Here is a 24723-nt window from a genome sequence, read left to right on the forward strand (position 1 = left end):
CAACATCAAACTAAATGGAGAAAAACTCCATACGATTCCTCTAAAATCAGGAACAAGACAAGGTTGTCTACTCTCTCCATCTATCTTCAATATTGTACTTGAAGAACTAGCTAGAGCAAAAAAAAAAAAAAAGACAGAGATCAAGATAATATAAATTGGAAAGGAAGAAGTCAAACTTTCACTATTTGCTGATGATATGATAGTTTACATATGTGACCTATAAAACTCTACCAGGAAACTCCTACAGCTGAGCTGATAAAGACCTTCAGCAAAGCGGCAGGATACAAGATTAACTCAAAAAATTAGTAGCCCTATTATATACAGACAATAAATGGGTTGACAAAGAAATCACAGAAACATCACCTTTTACAATAGCCACAAACAACATAAAATATCTTGGGGTAATGCTAACCAAAGAAGTGAAAGACTTATAATATGAACTTTGAATCTTTAAAGAAAGAAATTAAAGAGGATAACAGAAAAAGGAAAGATCTCTCATGTTCTTAGATAGGTAGGATCAACATAGTAAAAATGGCAATATTGCCAAAAGCAAACTACAGATTTAAAGCAATCCCCATCAAAATCCCAGCACAATTCTTCACAGATATTATATGGAAAAACAAAAGATCTATATTAACCAAAACAGCCCTGTAAAATAAAGGAACTTCTGGAGGCATCACCATCTCTGACTTGGTATTGGCACGAAAATATACAGGAAGATCAATGGAGTAGAATTGAAAACCTTGGTATTAAACCACATAACTGAACACCTGATTTTTGACAAAGAAGCTAAAATTATACAATGGGGAAAAAAGCATCTTCAACAAATGATGCTGGCATATTTTTCAGACAGCATTTCTATTACCTACCTATAATCCATTATCCAAAGCACATACGATATTCATCAAATAGCTCAACCCTATTCCTACCTCAGTGCCTTAGAACTTGCTGTTTTATGGGTCTCAAAATTTCTCCTTGGTATCATTAGAGAGCTTTAGTCTTTTACCCATTTGGTGTTTGTGTTAATTTATAGCATGCAACCAAATAGTTTAAGGAGATCTTTATACTATTAAATACATACATAAGAAAACTGTAAAATAAAAGATGTATGTTTTCTTCAACAAATGGTACTGGCAAAACTGGATGATGACATGTAGAAGATTGTAGATAGATCCATATCTATCACCATGCACAAAACTTAAGTCCAAATGGATCAAGCAACCCAATATAAACCCAGATACACTGAACCTCCTAGACGAGAAAGTATACCTTGAATTAATTGGTACAGAAGACCACTTCATGAATGTAACACCAGTAGCACAAACACTGAGATCAACAATTAATAAATGGGACCTCTTGAAATTGAGAAACTTCTGTAAGGCAAAAAAGACACAGTCAACAAGACAAAACAGCAGCCCACAGAATTCGAAAAGATCTTCACCAACCCCACATTTGACAGAGGGCTCATTTTCAAAATATACAAAGAACTCAAAAAGCTAATCACCATATAATCCAATTATAAAGTAGGGTATAGATCTAAATAGTGAATTCTCAATAGAGGAATCTAAAATGGCTGAAAGACACTTACAAAAGTGCTCAACATCCTTAGCTATCAGTTAAATGCAAATCAAAACAACTCTGAGATACCATATTACTCCTGTCAGAATGGCTAAAATAAAAAAACACTAAGGACAGTTTATATTGGAGAGAATGTGGAGAAAGGGGACCACTTCTCCACTGCTGGTGGGAGTACGAACTCATATAGCCACTTTGGGGATCAGTATGGCGGTTCCTAAGGAAAATGGGAATCTGTCTACCTCAAAAGTCAGCAATTCCACTCTTAGAGACATATTCCCAAAAAAATGCACATTCATACAACAAGGACATCTGTTCATAGCAGCATTGTTTGTGATAGCCAGAAGCCAGAAGCAGCCTAAATACCCCTCAACTGAAGAATGGATGGAGAAAATGTGGTACATTTACACAATGAAATACTACTCAGTGGGAGAGGGGGAGTAAAAAACAAAAACAAAAAAAAAACCAATGGAATCTTGAAATTCGCAGGCAAATGGACATAACTAGAAGAAACCATTCTGAATGAGGTAACTCAGTCACAAAAAGACAAATACGGTATATACTCACTCCTATATGGTTTTTAGACACAGAGCAAATTGGGAGCATGGTGGGAGGGGAGACAGAGTTAGGAGGAAGAGGAGGGGAGGGGTGGTCACGAGGGAGCAGAAGACTGAGTCAGGGAAAGAATAGAGAAGAGAAAGAAAAGAGATACCATAATAGAGGGAGCCATTATAGGGTTTTACAGAAATCTGGCACTAGGGAAATGTCCAGAGATATACAAGGATGACCCCAACTAACAATCTAAGCAATAGTGGACAGGCTACCTTAAATGTCCTTCCCTGTAATGAGATTCAAACCTGAACAAGGGGGAGCTCATGAACTCCAGTCTTAATGCTAAGAAACCAGCATAGGACTGACCCAGATTTCCTGAATGTGGGTGTTAGGAGGACTGGGCAGTCTATGGGGCCACTGGTAGTGGATCAGTATTTATCCTTAGCATATGAATGGACTTTGGGAGCCCATTACACATAGAGGGATACTCTCTCAGCCTAAACACATGGGCAAGATCCTGGGCCCTGCTCCAAATGATATGACAGACATTGAAGACTCCCAGTGGAAGTCTGCTCCCTGGGGAGCAGAAAGGGGATGAGATGGGGATTGGTGGAGGGAACAGGGAAGGAAGGGAGGGTGCAGGAACTAGCAATGACATGTAAAACAATCTTGTTTCAAATTTAAATTAAAAAATTATCAAAACAGAAAGAATAGGAAAATCATATAAATAGACACGTAAAAGAAGAAGTAATCAACAAATATGTGGCAAAATTCTCAAGGTCCCTAATCATCAGGGAATACACAATCACACCATCATGGCTCACCACATCACTGAATCATAATGGCTTTATCAAAAAGACGAAAACTACCCCATCCTAAGGAGGAGTGGAGAATTCCCACACTGTTTTAGACAATGTAACAGTACAGTGTTATGGAAAGAAAGCCTTCTTAGAAAACTAAAAATAGCCTTGACATGTGACCCCAAGGTTCTGACCAGGGACATACACCAATTGGAAAATAATTCTACGAAGGAGGAACCTGCACACTCATATCAATTGCACAACTGTTCACAGTGGCCAAGGAATGAAGTCAGCTTCCATGATCATCAAAACAGAAATGTGTGCAGAAAATGTATAATTCATGTATGTATTTGTAGGAATGTTGTTCAACCATATAAAAGATGAAGTCTGGTGTTTTTAGAAACTTGAATGAAAATGACACACTTTAAGTGAGACACGCCATTTAGAAAAACATAGATACCACTAAAGAGTCACTCATTTGTGGAATTTGAGCTGAGCTAAATCTTAAATAAATTGAATCAATTTTTTTTGACTTTGCATAAGAAATATCACCACTACTACATATTTTCAGCTGGTAGCAATGCAAAGAAAATCTAATATCATATTCATCGATGCCCAGAAGGAGAGAAATTCTCAAACCCCTTTCCCAGGTAACTTCTTTACCTTTGACCCACTTCAACATTGCAGTCTGAGCTTTGTAACTGTGAGAATACCATCTACTTTGATGACAACACTTCCCAATATTTCCAGCTCAATAATTTGATATATCTATAATTTCTTGATTTTTCTAGGTACCAAAATTTTTCTAATGGCACCTATAGCTAAGGCAATTTGAAATTACAATAGTACCCACTTAGAAATGCCTTAAAAGATGCTACAAGTTTCAGCTAGAAATATTAACTAATTTCTTTGCAGAAGAAGTCAAATATTCCTCTGGTGCCAGAAATACCATGATGAAACAAACCTAACTGCTGAGGGAAATCTAATTAAAACTTGAAAGAAATGTGTAACATATGAAAAAAAATATTTACTCTCCTTATTAGTTATGAAGCTGTGCTCTAGATGATATAAGTTATAACTTCTTATCTCTTGAAAGGAGCATAAAAAGTACTTCAAGAAGCCTGGCTTTCTGTGCTGACCTTGCATGAAGGAACAATTGATCAGTAAATTTCAGTTTCATTTATGATTTCTAGATATTGTAATTCTGAAAAGCAATTTTAAAATGTTTTAAGCTGAAGTTCACATAAAATCTACTGAAATCAATTTTATTTGGCTCTGACAACACCAACTTCCTTCCCCCCCCCACCCACAGTCACCACATTAGCTCATAGAATGCATATTGCAGCTCTCACTCTCTGTTGTGATTTCCCTTATTCTCTATTGGATGTCTATTTCTTTGGAACACAGCAATACTTTTCAGTGCATATCAATTTATAAAATATGTTACATGTCTTGTCAAGAATATGAAGTTAGAAGTTTTTTAGCTCCATTCAGTTTCAGGTTCCTGTTTTGTTGTTGTTGTTGTTGTTGTTTTGTTTGGTTGTTTTTTTTTGTTTTGTTTTTTGACTTTGAACTTACCTGAACAAAGTAATGAAAGATGGAGAGTAACTTCACAAGATGACTCAAAATCATTGTCTAACCTTTAAGAAATTAAACATTCACAGCTGTTCAGGGATATTGGTATTTTCATTAAACTTCTGACATTTTTTAGAAGAATTTGAAAAATGTCTCACTGGCAGAGTGAAAAGCTGTTAAAATTTGGCCTTCAAATAGATCCAAAGATATATTTTGCTTATATTTGTTAAACTAAAGCGTTGCTTTTTTAAATTTTGTTTCATTTTTTTTAATATTTAATGGAAGTCACCAATTTTTTATGTATAACTTTAAATTTGTTGGTATATAACAGTAGAATTAAAGGTATGGCTTATCAGCCACTTTGACCAACTTGTTTACAGAAAGGCTTTAGATGGAGGGTGGATGGATGGATAATGGGTGGGTGGATGGATGATGGATGGATGGATTGATTGATCGATGGATCGATGGCTGGGTGAGTGGGAAGGTGGATGATGGGTGGATGGATGGATAGATGGATGGATGGATGGATAGATGGATGGACAGAGTACACAGTGACAATTCTGAAGATTCTGGATATACTTGTTTTCCCAAGGATTCTTATTATAGCCAATTGCTACATGCTCTGTAATTTTAATAAATCTTAATCTTACTTCTTCTACACAAAATTTCTAGAAACTTGTATACAATTAATGGACTTCTTGTTCATAAAATTGAAACAAACACCTAAGCTTAAAAAATAGACTGTTTTTGTTAAATTCTAAGAAATTATAAAAGGATGATTTATATATTTACAAAAATATTTATCCCCAGTATACAAAAGGACTTTGGGAGCCCATTGCACATTAGAGGGATACTCTCTCAGCCTAGACACATGGGGGATGGCCTGGGCCCTGCTCTTGATATGACAGACTTTGAAGACTCCCTATGGAAGGCCTCACCCTCCCTGGGGAGCAGAAAGGGGATGGGATGTGGGTTGGTGAGGGGACAGGGGAGGATAGGAGGGTGCCGGAACTGAACTGGGACTGACATGTAAAAAAGTTTGTTTCTAATTTAAATTTTAAAAAACCTTTTTTAAAAAAGTGTATCAGTAGGGAGAAATAATTTAGTACTTTGTTTTTTATATAATTTTGGCATATGTTTTTGTCTTCCAAGTTTATTTAATATAAATATGTACATTTTATGATTTTAAGCATTAAATGCAGAAGAAATTTTAACTGCTAGAAGTGAAATGCTACAGCTTTATAAAGTCTTCTTTCATAGTTTAAGTCATAATAATGTGATGTGTGCATTATACTTGGTGCTTAGCGTAACTCCTATTTGTGTTTTGTAAGATTTTCCGGCTGGTTCAGTCACTGTCAACATCCACTGTGATGGAATCGTCAAGGCCACAACAGAAATCAAATACTGTTCAACAGTAAAAGCCACAGAAAGTCCATTTAGAATGCCAGACCCGGACAAGAGTTTATACCAGGTAAGTTGATCTTTCTAAGCAGCTAATCATGATACATGTTAAAGGGCTAATACAGAAGAGAAGATTCTTGGTTTGGTGTAAGGTTTTATGGAGTGTGAATGCATGGGTGATCCACAGGAAGGGGAAAAGCCAAACTCTGAGGTGGCAGAGACAAATTACTTTGCCACAGTCAAGTCATTCCAGATAATGCCCAACCAGAGACAGCTTGTCCATTACAATAGGGCTAGCAGGACAGGCTCAATTTAAGTTGTTATGGAACAGATAGACAAGAGAAGACAGAGATTCAAAGAGCACCCTTGACAAATGAATTTCTTTACTTAGATGTGAACAAGACAAAACCAAAGAAAGTCAGACCATGTTATCTGATCCTGTGAGACTATGTCAGACCAGCCTAACTACCACCAAACAGGGGGACCCAGGGTGAATCTTGCATCTACTTTCATGTGGACATCTTTAGATTATTATTTGTTGGAATTCTCACTGTTACCTGACAGTAAAAATAATTGAATCATCCATGTTCTTTAAGAAGTCTGTGTGGTATGTGAAGAAGTGTCCTCAGGCCCATACTTTTCCCTTCCTGTGGTAAAATCTTACTCAGGGATGGGGATTTCATGACGTATTGCCAGTCTCCTTAAAGAGCCCATATTTGAGACTATTTCCTATCAGTGCTGGGCGTATGGAAGAATCTTAAAACTTCAAGGGACTTAAGGCATTAGTTTGGTTTCTGCAATTTTTAAAAATTGACCCACTATTAATAGGAAGAAACCTTGCTTAATATGAAAATATATCACTTACCTGCTTATTTCATTGAGTTTCAGGATAAAATAAGTATTTTAATGTGAATTAAAAATTTTAAGACTTGGTGTTATAGTAAAAGTACTTTTTTAAATGCCTTGCTGGGAAAGAAGGGCAGAAGTGGGTGGGAGGAAAGGGTGAGCTGGTTCAGCGGAACAATATGATCTTCATATTTACCATGAAAAGTCCTTTGAGACATGTAACAAAACTGTCAATGACGGTAATGTTGACAGACCGCCACAAACCTGTGTGATTGGCCCTGGAGGCTTTACTTATTTTGTGTGACACTTTCTTCTTTGGCATTCTTCTTTATGAGTGTCACATTTTGGAACAGTGGGAAAGGCAAATGTCTTAGAAAAGGACACAGAGTGAAGTATAATTTGTCAGACTGGGAAGTCTGAGGACATCTGACAAAATGCCTAACAAAATGTCTAACAGTTGGAAAACAAGTGCAAACATAATAGCGTGAGATACAGACCTCTTCATTTTCCTGTGACAAGTCTACCTTGCCTTCTACTAAAAATTCTATTCTTAACTAAAACTTACATAAAAGGGGATATTGAGCATTCTCTGTTTACAACTGGTATAGAAGTAAAATATCCCCCAAATACATGTCTGAACTGGGTTTAATGCCAAGAGACAGTTTGTATGTAGTGAGAATTAAATGTATGGAGCCTGGATACATTCTTGGAATAAAATAATGTGAAAGTCATGATTTCCTTTGTAGCTTGAAGTAAATGTGCAGATTTTAGGAAATTGGGAAAAAGCTCTGCTTACCTTTACCCTGTGTCTGAAGTGAGAGGTGAGAAGAACTGTGGCCATGCCTTGGTGTTCCCTCTTTTCCAAGTCCAGGGCTCTGTGAAGGGAAGACAGATTAGATTCAGCCTCCTAGCAGGGTTCACATGTGTACCGAGTCTCCAGAGACAGAACCAGTCTAACCTGTGAACAACAAAAATGTTGCCTAGCAGAGACACTTTACAGGTAGGGTTAAAGTGCCTGGGTGGGGAGTGGTGTGATGATTTGCTGCTGACCTCAGTGCCCAAGAAGTACTGGCAGATTAAGGTAACTGCACTGGGCTCTGGGCAAGTACACTAGGTCCTAGGGCAGCCCAAGTGTTCCATAAGCATCTAGGAAGAGTAACTTTTCCCTGGAGCATAAGGTGCATGTGAACCTGGCTCCTCTAAATTGGCACATGTTATCTGTAAACTCATTGGCACACCACAGGGAAAATCCTACATCTGACAGAGGAGGACCTGAAGAGACATTCATTCCTTTACTGTTTTTATTAAGGCCAGTTGTGCACACGCTTCTTTGTGGAGTTCACACAGAACACTACAGTGATTATTCCTTTCTTATGATGCTGTCACTAAGACCAATAATTTGTGTGCTTTGCAAATGGTCCACCAAATACCTCTATTCAAAACCCAACACACATTGTAATCATACTCACCATAATTATTGTTTATTTGCAAGAAAATGTACCAGCAAGTGTGAATTTACTCTGTCTGTTTGGCTGAAAAGGCACACCGGCATACTGTAAAATCTTCTGTGAGCTTTCCCATGTGGTTTAATGGCAGATATGACTTCAGTAACCCTGAAACTGTTAACAAGATCCTGCTATAGCCATTTAAATGCTATTAGGCATATAATAGTATAAACCCAGTGTGAATTTGAGGAAAGAATAATTAATGAGAAACTTGTGGATTTTATTTTTCAGTTTTCTAGAATACAATAAGAGACTTTATATGTCATTAAAAGCTATTGAACACATAGTAACATAAGTAACATAAACATTCCATGAATTTTAATAATGAATTAATGAAAACTGACTTTGTTTTGTTTTAACGATGTCCATTAGGTTTTAGAACACTTAATGATCTACATAAATCAGTTCATTTTACTTCCTTTCAGGGAAGATAAATGCTAAAATCCTAGTACAAAGCCTAATAAACGTTAAATTATAGTGCATCACTTAAAAAAGAGAGCATGAGATATTCAAATAAAAATATAACTAAACTTAGTTTGGTATGATAATTAATATTCAAATACTGTAGTTAGAAATACTTTAATTTATCTTTAACTGAGATAATCAAAACCCGTGAGACTTTATTCCTATTTACACAAGAGCCTTGAGTACCCCAAAAATGTTAATTTTTTTAAAGAAATCACTAAGAAAAACTAGGAAGTGAAACTAGGTCAAGTGCTAAAAGAATATAGTAATTATTGATTAAAATATGATCATCTTGTTCTTTAAGAGAATTTTAAATTATTTTATTCATGCCTATGTGTGTATGTCTATCTGGGTATTTGCCACATGTATGTGCATGACTGAAGAGGCCAAAACAGGGCATCCATTCCACAGAGCTGAAGTTGTAGGTGGCTTTGAACTGCCCATATTGGGTGCTGGGAATTGATCTTGGTTCCTCTGAAAAAGCAACAAGTGTCTTATCTGCTGAGTCATTTCTCTAACCCCATTTAAAAAATACTTGAAATATAAGAAATAATTCTTCTTAGCTGCACTTCTTTTAAGTAAAAGGCATCTTTGTGTTACATATCTGTATCACACTATATATTTTACTTTACACCCAGTAAATCTTATTTTCTTCTGCATATATGTATATTTAATTTCATATTACTAAAGTGCATATATTACCCAATCTGTGACTTTTTCCTTAAAATATACATTTAATAATACTTTTATTAGTTTGTTGTGAAATTTATACAATATGTTTTGATTATAATCATTTTTCCTCTTCAACTTCTTCCAAATCACCTACTCCCCCCTCTCTCCCAACTCTGTATCTTTCTTCTGTTTCTTTTTAGTCCTGTCTAGTCCAGTCTGTGATAGCCAAATACTCTGGAGAGCAGTCCACCTACCAGGGATCATACAAATAAAGAAAACTGACTTCCCCTCTCCCAGCAGCTCCCAAACACCAATAGCACTGCAACAGGGGCAGGGGTTCAAGTGCCCTGCTCACCCTCACACTGGGGTTTGTCTGGCTTGAGCGTGCACAGGTCTAGTGCATGCTGTTATAGTCATTGTTAATTGGTGTGTAATCTGCCCCATTGTGTCCGTTGAAGATTGTCTTCAAGGGTTACTGGAAACCTCTTTTCTTTCTAGTAACTTTCTACATTTTTCATTAGACTCTTGTGTGTCTCAACATATTGATGCAAACCTTCCTATTTTCAGCAGCCCTGTTTGATATAAGGTGAAAATTCAGGGTGCAGCACCAGTGTCGTCCATAGTGCTCCCATGCAGAGAGCAGCACCAGTGTCATCCAGAGTGCTCCCATGCAGAGGGCAGCACCAATGTTGTCTAGAGTGCTCCCATGCAGGGAGCAGCACCAGTGTCATCCAGAGTGCTCCCATGCAGGGGGCAGCACCAGTGTCGTCCAGAGTGCTCCCATGCAGGGGGCAGCACCAGTGTCATCCAGAGTGCTCCCATGCAGGGGGCAGTACCAGTGTTGTCCAGAGTGCTCCCATGCAGGGGGCAGCACCAGTGTCATCCAGAATGTTCACCGGCAGCCAACTTCCAGTGTTGCACAGGATGTTCCAACTCATTTCAATGCACATGATACTAGGTCCAAAATCTTTTCCAGGACCGTCTCTTATCAAAGGATTCCTTTGTGTTTCTTTGCTGGATGATCCTGTGTCCCCTGTGTTCCTTTTGGTTGCTCTGTGAACTCATTCATCCCATGTAAAAATACACCACTGCTCTTCCTGCCCCCAAGGAACTTGATTAAAGGATGGGCTGTGTCTTCCATCTCTGTGAAACCGATGTATTTCACACAGTTACTTCCTTGTATTTACTACTTCAGAGTATGGGGGAAATTCAAGTGACACCTTCCTCTCTGACACTATTTGAATCACATAGTGAAAAAATATAGACCAAATATGCAAAGAAGGTAGTGAGAGAAGTGGAACTACCCCATGAAAATACATTGTGGTTCATACGTGAAATAATCTGCTTATACAGTCATGAACTCTCTTAAGTGCATTATACCAGGCAGACGGAAAATTGTGCTGTAATTCATCTTTCTTTTACTACACTAATGGATCTTCAGTTAGTACACTTTGATATTGACTTAGAGACTACAAAAGCTGTCTTAACTGTCCTATGGATATTAAGGGAATATTGTTATTTTAAAAATGCTTGAGATCTTAGGACTTTTCCAAAAGGCTCCATATTATCTCTCATTTCTGGATGGTAGCAACATGGCAAAGGAGAGATTTGGGTGGGTCATGGGTATGAGTTATAATTTCTTATTGAAATGACAACCACCAGCATCATAGGAGATGAGTTTCTTTCATGCTGAAGAATTTTTCAGGTGTCCAATGAAAAATCTAGAACTCTTGCTCTCTGTGGTTTCTTCAGACTCAAATACCTGATACGTTTATGCTCAGAGATGAAATATTAGATTATTAGATTATAACAAATATATGGTTTTCAAATATATGGAGGCACTCCATGTCTTCTTTTAAAATTAAAATGTAATAATTATACCCAGTGACTTGCCACAGTATGATATTCCAACGTGTGCCCACTGAAAACTGATAAAATACAGGTGATTGGCATTCACTCCTCATCAATTCTCATTTGTACACCACAGGCTCCTCCCCTTGTGTGCGTAACATTGTACGTAATAGTTTTGGGTCAGCTGTGGCCACTTCACTGTGCTCTGGATACTGGAACGTATCACTTGCGTCTATTTTTTTTTTTTGTACCCACTAATCAGCCCCCTGTGGCTGCCACCTTCACATTTTCCATCCTCTGCCAGTCACTATCTGTATCCACATGGCCGCTCAGATGAATATTGCGTTTCCTCCTTTGCAGCCAGCAAGTAGACATATGTCTAAGTTGAATGCAGTGATATGGCATATCCATGACAGCCACATGCAAATTTGGAAGCATCCACAGCAAGTAGTCATGCTTTCCTGGCACTGTCTTTTCTATTGATTGTCTGAAAGGCCAACATGGAAGCAACAGACAAGCCATCTTCAACTGGAAAGACAATGGGAAGCAGTTAAACCTCTAGTACAAGCCTAGATCCCCAGTCACAGAGAGCCACTGTGTCAGGCCAGAGCTGCAGAATTGCTGGTTTCTATGTTTAAAAGACACGGAGCTCAGTCTTGTTTATGCCATTGTCGCTCTGTGTCTCTGTATTACAGAAGTAAAACTTCATTCTAAATAATTTAAAAGCTATGTGCTTTCAGTTTAGAATTTCAGATGTGAATAACAGACTGATGTGTTTGTTCGAGAAGAGGATACCTTGCCATGGGAGACTGAGTTTCCACACAGAGTTCTGAGCAGACTTTTGTCTAGTTTGGGGTAATTTCATTTCATCGATAGCTACGAACTCCATCAGAAAATGTTAAGTTACTGGATATTTCACCTAGTTACTCATGTTCTCAAAAGATGCTATCAGTTACATATTACCAAGATACACAAAGACCTGGATCAGGATTTCAAAACATTTTTCCCTACCGTGTTATTTACAAATTAGTTAAGGAGGCTCTATAATCACACACACACACACACACACACACACACACACACATCTAATCAGCAACATATACAAAATAATTTAAAGTCTTACGTTGCCTTGACTTTTAATGTTTACTTTGATATTCATGGTCACAATGTTGAGAAATGACTGATTTGAAAGTTAGAAAAATTAACTTGACTAGGGAAAAATATTGCTTTTACTAAAGATGTTTCCTTTTAAATTTACTTAATAATTCTTTGAAGTGGGGAGAGAGAGAGAGAGAAAGAGAGAGAGAGAGAGAGAGACTTTGCCTAACCCTTTAAAGCAGTGGTTCTGAGGCTTCCTAATGCTGTGGTCCCTCAATACAATTTTTCATGTTGTGGTCACCCCAACTATAAAATTAGTTTTGTTGCTACTTCATAGCTGTAATTTTGTTACTGTTATAAATTTTACTGTAAATACCCACGTTTTCAGATAATCTTAGAAGACCCCTGTGAAAGGGTAGCTCCACCACCAATGGGGTCATGACCCACAGGTTGAGAACTGCTGCTCTGAAGCATTTTCTTTCAACTTGTGTATCTATATCTGCTTTGTTATAAGCTTAATCAGGAAATTATAAAATATATTATACAAATTATTTATCAAATTCCTGTTTAAATGATTAACTTGGCTTACTTTCCTGTCCCTTCTCATGAACAGTGGGACAAAGGAGGTGACTTTAGTATCTTTCCCTCGAATAACCAAGCATAGACCTTGGTTCTGGCTCACCATAGACTGTTCTGTCTAAACGTTGACTTTCCCTTCAGGCATCTGAATGTGATGATGATACAACTTCACATAGAAAGTGGGTTCACCTCCCATTAAGACCATGGCACAACACACCGGTGGTTATTTTACCGATACTTTGTCCTTTGCTAAACAAGACGTCTGTTGTACTTTCTGTACATGTGTGTAGTGAAATGTGAGCATATATATACCCCATTTCCATCTGCAATTCTCTTGCCCCCAATATATCTCACTCTTAACTTCATGTCTTTCTATTTTATAATACATTAAGTTCAGTTAGTGCTACCTATGTATTCATAGGAGTGGGGTCATTCACTGGAACATGAGTTTCCTATCAGCTAATTTTCAATGTCCTTTCCATTTGAAAACAGAAAAGCATCAAAGAGCTTGATGGTGTTCTTGCATCTATATTCAAACATGAGATACCATATTATGAATTCAAACCTCTCCAACCTGAAACTTACCCTCAAAAAGAATGTGAGTATTTTTCAACAGTACTGTTTGTTTATTACGTTCTAATCTTTGCGACTCTCTAAGAAATTAAATTGCCAAGAAACAGATTATTGATTTACATAACTCCTAACTCTTAAAGACATACTATAATAGAACAAACATTCAAGTATGTTTTATTAGTGTATGTGTGTGTGTGTGTGTGTGTTCCTGCATACACGTGTGATACATATATACATATATATGTGAATGAGAACACACATGCAGGAGGCAGAGGACAACTTTCAGCTGTCAGTTTTCTCCATCTCCCTTTACATTGGTCATGGGGACTGAACTGCCCAGCAAGCATTTTACCCACTGATGTATTGTGTCAAATCCAACATTATAAACATTTATTTATACTGTTGTTCATGTACTTAACTCTTTCAATACTGGCAGTAAACTGTATGTAGTTTCTAAAGTTAGTGGCCTTACCCAGTGATTTTTTAATCTAAAGATATGTAGATTAAAGGATATTGGTGATAAATATTGTTTATCATATCATTGTGTATAATTACCAAAAACTGAAATAACAATATTCCAATGATCAATTGTTATGTAAATTTTGACACAGATATTAAAGCAACCATCCAAATTAATTTTCTGGTGATTTTCTTGATGACTTGATATTTTGGTATTGAATAGTAGACATACATACTAGCATGTAAATTGATTATCTCAACTAATGTTTGTAGTGGTTATGTGTGGAATGCATAATTTAAGTAATTGTTTTTTCTTTAATTTTATAAAATAGTTTCCTTGTGTAAAAAACCTGCTATATTTATTTATTTGTACATATGTGTGGGTACAGTCTCATGTTGGAAATCAGGGGACCACTTGTGGGAGTCAGTTCTTTCCTCCAACTTTGTATCTCATGAAAGTCACTGAAATCATGAGACTTGGCTCCATATACAAGTAGAATTATTTTCTGAGCCACCACACTGACTTCAGAATAGATATTTTCTGTAATTACTGGTTATTATTTGTACAGTATAAAATGTATAATTACCAAGAAAAAAAAACATGTAAGAACTACAGATAAAAGTTATATAGTCAGATGTTACTGTGAGCTCATGGTCTATTTTAGAATTATTTTTGTTTCTGCATAGGTTATTGAAAGAATGTTTATAGTTCATTGGCATGCAGTATTTGTAAACACTGAGATATGATGGTGAACGAGACGGGCACAGGGCTAAGGAATATGAGAAGTCCAGTATTTGCATATTAACACTTAAAGGTTAAAGCATTTTCTGCCCAGTTTCTATGTTAGTTAAGCAGATTTATTATGAGCCATTCAAGCTTTAAGGCAGCAGCAAAAGGAATTGCAAAGCCCAGCTGCTTGTGAGGCAGCTACATGTGAAAGCAGCTGAATAACCATGGGGGTCTATCACGGGGAAGCTCCAGAGATAATCTTTTAGCAAATAAGATAGTTAGATTAGTGGGATAATTAGATATGTTATTCACTTACAAAATAAGGTGCCAAATTAGGACTGAAAAGGAACATAACATGATTTTTTTATTCAGGTTACTTATAATTTAATTGAGGAAACAAGATATTATGCAGTTGATGATCTAAACAATATGACACTATTGACCTATGGAATTATCAGAAAACATACATGAATTTTCATTGTTTCAGAGGTCGGTCTTTAGATGTCAAATGATGAGTCCCTGTGAGGAGAAAAGAGAAAATAACTCTAGATGAGTGAAAGTATACACAAAACTATGAGGATGTATTTGGAGTACAATATTTATCAACTTTTTCAGTATTATATTTGCTTAGGTTTATGAAATTAGAAATGTAGAGTTGGAGAATACAGAATGGCTTAGGACCCTCGTTTTGTAGAAGAGTTCTGGGTAACTTTAAAAGAATGAGAATTTTGGAGTTCATATGTGTCTTGGAATGTTTTTCAAAAACCACTGGTTAAAGGCTTAGTTGCCAAATTGCTGGTGTTGAGAGACATCTTTGAAGTCCAGGTCTACTGTGGAGTTTTAGGTATAGCTTGCAGGGAGATTTTAAGTTTTATGATACATCTGCTTCAGTTGGAATATAGAAAATCCCAGCCTTGCCCTTTCTTTTTTTAAATCAAAGTCAAAATAAACCTTTCTTCCTTCTAAGTTATTGAGGGTATTTCATTCACAACTAAAAGTTGATTAATGGAGGAAGGATGCAATAGCATTGGTCCTGTATTTTCATAGGAAATGAATCCCACTCTTTAGATGCATGGCTCTGATGCAGGTGAAGTATATCTTAAATATCTTTCTGATAAGCACAGGTAAAGATGGTGCTGATGCCCCTCAGCCTCACTTGAGTGTCAAGGGCTGAATATTTTAGTCACCCTACAGACTTTAGTAATACAACAGGCCTAAGCCATGCTTAGCACAATATAGTGGGGACACAGGGCATTATGAGTGGTTATGTTTCCAGGTGATCCCCATGGACAGACTTTCTTACCAGTCTTTAATTGTTTAAAAACAGACCAGCAAAATAATTTATCCACACACTGGATTTGACACAGAAAAAAGTATTAGTCTGTCTTTATAGAAGTTAGAAAAATGCATTTTGTGAATCATTATTAGAATTTGATGAAAATTATTTAGTTAACAACACTTTTAATATTTTTTAAAAAAGTTTTAGCTTCTTTTTCAAAGCTAAAAACAGAAGATAAATGACTACATAATTCTTTTTTTGTTTGTTTTTTTTTTCCGAGATGGGTTTTCTATATATAGCCTTAGCTGTCCTGAAATTCACTCTGTAGACCATGTTGTCCTCAAACTCAAAGAGATCCATCTGTTTCTGCCTCCCAAGTGCTTGGATTAAATGTCTGTGTCACCACCACCTGGCATGATTACATAATTCATCCATCTTTATTGCTGAGTATTGCCTGGTATACAATAGAATCACCTGGGAAGAAGGAATCTCAGGAAACTGCCTGTGGGCAAGTCAATGGCAGCATCTCTTCCAGACTTATGTTTGAAGTGGGAGGAATTCATAGTGTGTGGTGGGCAGGTGGTCCTAGTTTATACAAAAAGCAGAACTGTATGCCTGATAAGCAGATCTGCAAGCAGCATTCCTCTGTGGTCTCTGCTTCAGTTACAGTTTTGAGTTTACACTTATTCTTCCATTGATGGCAAACAACAAACCATAAGCTAAAATAAACCTTTTCCTGCTAAAATGTTTTGGGCCATGGTGTTTAGCAACAGAAACAAATTCAGTGTTTCATCATGTTCATGTTGAATTGATATGGTTTGCGATGCCCTTGTTTAGATAGAAATTCATCTTAAGAATATGAGGAGGGAAACCACTATGTTCTTGAGTAAGACTATAGACATATTTAAACATTAGTGTAGCAGGAATAACTCTGAATGTGTTTCCCAGAGCAGGTCTATAATCTGTTGCTGAAATGTTTCATTATTAAACATGCATTGCTTGTTTCTATATATTTTAGCTTAAATGAATGGAAAGCAAGGTCATTGTGGGGAGAATGCATCCCTGGGGAACTGAAAATGTGTTCAACACTGACATCCTATGATAAGTCATGGGATGACCCATTGGCATCTGTGTTTTATTTAAAAGCAAAAGCTATTAATGAATACTTTTTCTCACCCAGTCTTCTTTTAACATGGTATTTTAGGAACTTCTAGGTTCAGTTCCCTGTCTCGTTTTTAATAAAAAGTAAATACTATTCCAAGCCATTCTTAGTAATTTCAGCCTTGTCTAGACAACAAACTTCCTCATTTGGCATTTATTTCTATGCTTTACTCTCAGCAGACAAAGCAGGGGGTATGTAAATATAAGGTAGATGTGTACAAGAAGTAGAATTTAATCCAATGTTCTCTTACTTTGTAAAGACTTTGCTTGACTTATAATGGCCTTTCTTATGGAGAAGAATTGTCCAATTGGAAAAAAAATGTTCTTCCTGTCAAGAAACATTTAAACAAACTTGAAATAGTCCTGTGCGTTAGGACTGTTGACACAGTAATTATAGGAAGGGTTTATGTGTGAGTCTCTAGTATGTAGATCACTGTGGACTGGGAAACTGGTGTAAGGGATGGTCTTCAGCAGATTTCCCTACTAGATGAGATACTAGAGCCCAGAATATCAGAGAGGAACACTGAAATGAGTCAGGATCACTTTTAATAACTGATGCGTTAGTTCCGATTCATATGTGAGTACACCTGGTTTGTCCCTCATCAAATGGCCTGAATGCAGCTGTGATGAACTTACAGCTGGGCCAGGACTGCAATCTCAGCCAATGCAATGGCTACAACCCTTCTATAACCCTCAGCTGTTTGGAGTTTCAAACCAGGCCCAGCAGTTCCTTTACATTCTTACAAACTTTCTTGAGTCTCTGTAATGCAGGGTATTTCCTGTCAGGGGCAGGAAGACGTATAATGTAGCTTACTGTCAAAGTGGGAGTTAGGTTAGGAAAGAGGAAATATTTTATTTTGCTTAAATTAATATATCCACCAACAAATGGCTGGCTCAGTGAATCTCAATAAGCGACAACCTTCTCTCACGAGATGAAAGGGAAGGAACACTAAGAAAAAAAAAAGCAGCAAGAGTAAGCGCTATTACTAGTCAGTCATAGCTAGCAATTTTATTTTGTGTTTAACTGTGCCAAACACCAGGCGAAACACCTTGCATAAATTATTGTAATTCCTCACAGTGCTCCTGTGGTATTACTTAATTTCTACATTACAGAAGAGATGCTGGAATGCCAAATGTCAAGTGACTTACACAGGCCTAGCTTCTGCAACCGCATTATGGCAATGTGACCATGTACACTATGGAGGTTCCTCAGAATATTGGGGATCACAACAGTAGAGAGGAGACATGCAGATGGAGACGGAGACAGGGATGGAGATAGATGATAGACAGATAGATAAATGATAATATATATAGATGATAGACAGTTGATAGATAAATAGATGATAGATAGACAGATAGAAAGTATCAAAGAGAGAGACATGTGGAATTATTCTCCAATTTGGGAAAAAATATTATAACAAGGGTTTTGACTAAATTATATACAGAATTTTAATATATAGTTTATGAGAATAGATTAAAAATACTTTATTTTGTTATCTCTTGAAATTCTAAAGAAATAGTGATTTTTATTTCATTTTGTGTGGTTGGCTTCAGAGCACCCATTTCATCCTTACAGCAATGCTGCCCTTAAGGGCAAAACTGTTACCAAAAGGGTTTTTGGTACTCAGTACAAACTGAATAGATTTATTTATTCCTAGTGATAACAGTTAGCTGTAAATTATCACCAGTAGTTATAGGTGGAAATAAATTTGAGCTTCAAATATAAAACAATGACTTATTCCTTGTTGGAATTATCTAGATTTCATGTTTTTAACTTTTAGTTTATCTTCTTTCTTTTCTCTTGGCGTCTGCCAGAGCCAATGAAGTTCTTGCCTGTGTGCCTTCTAAAGATGATGTATGGACCTCCCTATATATCAAGCCTATCTCTGCAGCATTTCTAGGAACAGATTTATTAGGGTCAGAATTAAAAAGCATCAATGAGTATATCAGAGTCAGGAGAAGAAACATAAAACACTGGCTATTAGCAACAATTAGTAGGAAATAAGATCTCTACCATCCATTTTAATAAGGAAAATGAATGTTCATGCTTGAGTTAGCCTAAGCTAGACACACAGGAGAAAATACAGACACACAATGGAGGCACACACTGTGCTCACATGTTACATAAGCTAAGAACTAAGGAGTCTCTTCATTTGCTGGCTAACCCAACCTTAAATGTTTCCTAATTATTCTCAAATGACATTTTTCATTTAATCTTGGCATATGATCATTTTGAAAGCCTTGTTAAATTCCTCCCGGTACCTTTTGTAAACCAATGACTGTCCAGCTTTCATCAAGACCTTGTTTGTTTATTATATAAGTCATTTAATATGTATAAATGTCTATCTCAGGTTCCAGACAACAGAAGATCTGAAGTAAACACTGAACACCCCTTGCTAATGAACTCAGGCACTCCAACCTTGCACATCAGTCCACTCACTGCCTCATCTCACACATTGTCTGGATTTCTGTGATATCCGTGTATGTGAAAATAAGCACAGCACAGTCCCTGAGAGGCACAGTCCCCAGTGGCCACTCATATGATCTCAACCAGTCCATCTGTTTTCACACTTCAACTCTTCCTGGTTATTCTGCTTTTTATTCCTTTGCAGTAAACACACTATAGATACAATGTTAGAATTTCATAAATAAAGTTCTTATTGTTTTGTTAAATTTTCATTTTTTATTAGTTTATTAATTCTATAGACTAACAGATTTAATTATGCTATTTCATACATTGCTCATCTTCAGTCCTCTATTACCATACCTACTTGCTTTTCCTATTGTTTCCCTGACTCTACCTACAGACATGACTCTACTTTCATGAATTATCTCTATTTTTTCCTTTTGATTATTATTGTCTCATGCATCAGTATACAAATATAACATGCTGAGCCTGTTTAGCATTGCTCATATGGATGGCTTTAGGGTAGATCCCTTGATAATTTAGAACCAGTTAGGGAGCTGCCTCTTGGTAGTAATTTATTGCCTGTAGTTCTTCACTTAAGGCTGGGAATCTGTGAGATTTTTCAGTTCATATCAATATATCAACTGGTGTCATTGTCCATGTCCAAGGCTACCTTATTGTTGAGAAAGACAAACAGAGAGAGAACAAACACATTCAAAGGGTGGTAGAGCTTACCCATTGACTAGTTTAGCTGGCTAGCAAGTTCCAGAGTTTCTCCTGTCTTGTAGCTCACCAGTGTTTATATTGCAGATACAGGCAGTGGCACATCTGACTTTGTTGTTGTTGTTGTTGGTGGTGGTGGTGACAGCTGTGCGTGTGTGTGTGTGTGTGTGTGTGTGTGTGTGTGTGTGTGTGTGTGTTGTTATTGATGCTACTGCTGCCTTTGTCTTCTTTAATGTGCTGAAGATACTAGACATCCACACTCAGGTGCTCATGCCTGTGTGGCAAACACTTCACCATCTGAGCCATCTCTCCAGCCCCTTCCCTGCTTCCTTGTATTTGAAACACAGGGAAAACTCCCCACCCCTGATTCTGTGGCATAAAGCAGAAGAGTAGAATTATTGTAATCCTCACCCCCAATCTTCTTTTAGAAATAAAAACGCTGAGGTGCAGGAAGGTAAAGAACTGTTCTAAGAGCCAGATTTACTGTCTGAGCTGGGATTAAAACATGCATCACCTGCCTTTTAATCTCCTTTTTGCATGACTTTTTCACTGTTTCCTCCCCAAGTGGCCAGCTGGCCTCTCACTCTGAGTGAATGAGTGCTTAATATCCAAGAGAGGAGTCTGTGAGGAGAAAGGGATTATGTGTCCTGCACTGCCAGTCTCCATACTCTTCTCGCTGTCAAATTATAAATTCATTCTATAGCTGGACACATTCCATTTTGTCATTTTACTTAGCTAGGTTAAGCTCTTAAAAGCCCTGGTTGGAGTATGTCTATCTCATTCTTGGCCATCTTTTTAGGCATTCCCTTGGACAGTTTAAGCACCATCCATAGACAAGTACATGACTCAATGTCCTTGCTGCCTGAAAACTCATCTGTTTACTTAAACTTATAAAATACATGTCTGATTAGAATCCCTCTAGTCTCTTATTCTTAAATTTCTGAACATTGGATGACAGAACTAAAAAAATGGGGCTTGGGAGAACCCAGCAATTCTGCCACGTCTTACTGTAAAATGTAGCTTTGTTTATTTATTCCTTGATAATAAAACAAATACAAGAAATCTTGGTTTATTAAATGAGGGTTTTCTAGGAATGGCAGGATATGTGTGTAATTCCAGAGACCCTGTTTAAAAAGAAAACTGAACAAAAATTTAATGAAAATAGCTGTGCATTGGAGAAGTTATATACTGAAATTTAACCATGCTTTAATAGGTTCTTGTGTCTTTTGAAGAAATCTATTATTTTTATTTAAGAATATTATAAATTGTTCATTGAGTAAATGCTATTAGTTTAAGAGAAATAGCAAAATAGTAAGAAAAACTAAAAGAACCCCTCCCCTAATTAGGATGCACAACTTACATCTTAAAGCTATACACACCAAAATAAAAATAAGCAATTCAAAACTCAGCTTCTTTGTTGTTGTTGTTACATCATTAGTTTTATGTTTTGAAATATTCTCACATAGTAGAGACTAGCCTCTAATTCCATACACTGTCAAGGATGAACTTGAATGTCTGTTCCTCCTTCATCTACATCCCAAGTGCTGAGAATGTAAGTGTATGCCTCCCTAAAGAGTCACGTTTTTAAATTAAAATGCAATAGCATCATTTTTTGTCTTCTCTTTCTCTCTCCCTACCTCTCTCATATACTCTTCTACCTCTCAAATGCATGGCCCTTTCCCTTTAGTACGCACATATATGCTTAAATATATAAATACAATCTATTGTGTCCTTTTAGTGTTACTTGCCTGTAAATGATTTCAAGGTTGATCACATGGTATGGGATACCAACAAGGGTACTTATCCCTCAGCAAGACTAATTTCTGTCTGTCTCAGCATTTCTAGTTGCTTGTAGTTTTTTGTCAGACAGTGGAGTCCTGTGTGATTTCTTCCTTCTATGTGAGCATGTCTTGGTAGTGCGCTTATTTAGGTCTATTTAAACAGCCATGTTGTAGAGGCATTGTGAATGAAGTCCCCCTGACATTTCTACATGTCCTGAAGCACTGGCTCTTGATATTTTCTGAGCCTTGGGTACAGTAGTTGTGTTGTAGATGTATCCATTGGGGCTGGGTACTCCACAATGAGTTGTTTTCTGGATTTTGATCTGTTATTTTTTTTTTGTCTGTTCCAAAGAGAAGTATCTTTGATGGATATATAAAGATGAATATTTAGAATGTGATTAGGAATTATGCTGATTTACTAAAGTGGTCATAGTAGGTTCTCCTGATATCCATGACTTCACTAGCCCTGGTACTATAAACCAGGGAAGAGCTATTTTTTTTGTTTGTTTTGTTTTTGTTGTTGTTGCTGCTGTTTTTATCAAACAGAAAGTGTAGAAGAAACATAAGTAGATCTAATTCCACAAAGTGATAGATCCTTCACTAGAAAGAAAACTAAACTCTTACCTACATCCATCCCTGATAGAACACGACAGGATCTCTCAACAGACCAGCTTTGTTGAGCTCACTTTTTGATGACTGTGTATAGCAAAGAGTCCCAGCTATGGATGTCTATACTGCTAAAGAGCTCTCTCCTTTAGTCTGCCATGAAAGGGTTGCTAGACCAACCTCAGAGAGTCTGAAATGGACTCTTAAAAAGCTACGGAGGCATCCATAAAAACCTCTGCATATGAAGAGTGGGGAATGACCCCTATAGGTTCATAGATTTGAATGATTCCTATTAGAAGTAGTGATCCTGTTGGAGTGGGTGTGGCCTTGTTTGAGGAAATATGTCACTGAAGGTTGACTTTGAGGCTTCAAAATGCTCAAGCCAGGCCCAGTGTCTCACTCTTTTCTGACCCATCTGGATATAGAATTCTCAGCTACCTCCCCAGCACCATGCCTACCTATATGCCACCATCCTTTCTGCAATGATGATAATGGACTAAACTTCTGAAACTGTATGCCAGCCCTAATTTTTAAATGGTTTCCTTTGTATGAGTTGTCATGGTCATGGTGTCTCTTCATACAGCAATAGGACACTGACTTAAGACAGTTACTAAGACAAACCTTGTAAAATCTTTGGCCATATGGAAAGCAACAGCAACCAAAATATAAATACAGAGCAAATGAAAACTGGGAAAAACTACTTTCAAGCTACAACTGTTTGAGATATAAATGTTGCCTGAGTGCCTCTCAGAGGTCCTACAGAAAGAATTTTGGTTGGGAAAGAACACCAAGGCATAACACAAACCCTAAAGAAACAAAGAGTGATGGCAGAAAAGCTGGCAGCTCTCTACCAATAACAGAACTCTCCTGAGACTCACTGGAGCTCAGACTTCACTCCATGAAGAAGCTGTGATATCACCCTAAATATAGGGTCAGTGACCATCTGAGCCTAAGTAAAGCCTCCCAAATAAACGTCCCATGCTCATTCCATGGATTAATTCTTTCAACCACTATAACTGCCTTTGCTTTTTAAAAAGTGGGGTTACTATTCATTGTTTCAGTCCCTTAGCATCATGCAAATCACACAGTAATATTACAAGGTATGTGAGAAGGAAGAGCAGAAAAACTGCTCTCTCATGGAAGGAGCCACCCAAAGAAATAGACATAAAAATGTGCCTAATGCTGAACTTGTCAGTTATGAGTACTTAAATAACTACAGTGATCATTCTACAGAACCTACTGAGAGGGGTTGACCAGCAGGCATAAAAAGGAGATGATTCATCAGTGAAATGCAAGCTATGGTTAAAAACAAAAAATCAAAGAATGCTGTTTAAAGTTAGGTGGACTGTCAAGTATGGCAACACATATCAAGCATGGCAAACCTTAATCAGAGAACTCAGGAAGCAGAGTCAGGGGGATCACCATGAATTTAAGGACAGCTTGTTCTACATGGTGAGTTCTAAACTAGCCAGGACTTCATAGTTAGAACCTATCTGAATGGATTGATAGATGATAGATAGATAGATAGACAGACAGACAGACAGACAGACAGAATTAGTTGAGTGACAGAAATAACAGAGTATGACATCAGTGAATTTAAAATTTAAAAACAGGTCAAAATAAATTATTTCAAATGAAAGAAAGAACAAAACAAATTTTCAGAATCTATGTAAAGCTGTATAAATCCTAAGTCCAACTCTTCTATGCATTTAATTCTGCTTAAAGATTTAGCTGATCTTACTGAGTTAATCTAGAAGTTGTGTGAAGATGAGAAATAATGAGGCAGAAAAAAATAATAGAAGCCAAAAATTATCCTAAACAGATGAAGGGAAGCAAATTACAAATTCAGTAGGGCTTGCAAAGCCCAGGAAGAAAACTAAATTTACAGAAAATCTAATATGTAAAAACATGTTTTAAGAGAGTAGTAGCTGAAGACAAGAAATTGATGAATGTTGGGAAAATATATCCTCACAGGAAAATGAAAGAACAGAAACAGACAGAAGACAGTATTACATAAGAATGAAGACAGTAACTCCACTCACAAGAGAAACAAAATCCTTTTTCTGTTTTATAAAAATTGGGATG

The 24723-nt window shown here is 37.0% G+C and overlaps 1 protein-coding gene across 1 annotated transcript in view; it reads left to right on the forward strand.

Annotated features, from left to right (window-relative positions):
* Positions 1-24723, forward strand: part of Bank1 (B cell scaffold protein with ankyrin repeats 1) — a 239984-nt gene that overhangs the window by 71059 nt on the left and 144202 nt on the right. Inside the window, 2 exon segments of the mRNA XM_051185442.1 lie at positions 5834-5973; positions 13412-13517. Coding sequence (XP_051041399.1) covers positions 5834-5973; positions 13412-13517 — 246 coding nt within the window.

Source organism: Phodopus roborovskii, unplaced genomic scaffold, assembly GCF_943737965.1.
Source record: "Phodopus roborovskii unplaced genomic scaffold, PHOROB, whole genome shotgun sequence".
Lineage (NCBI taxonomy): Eukaryota > Metazoa > Chordata > Mammalia > Rodentia > Cricetidae > Phodopus > Phodopus roborovskii.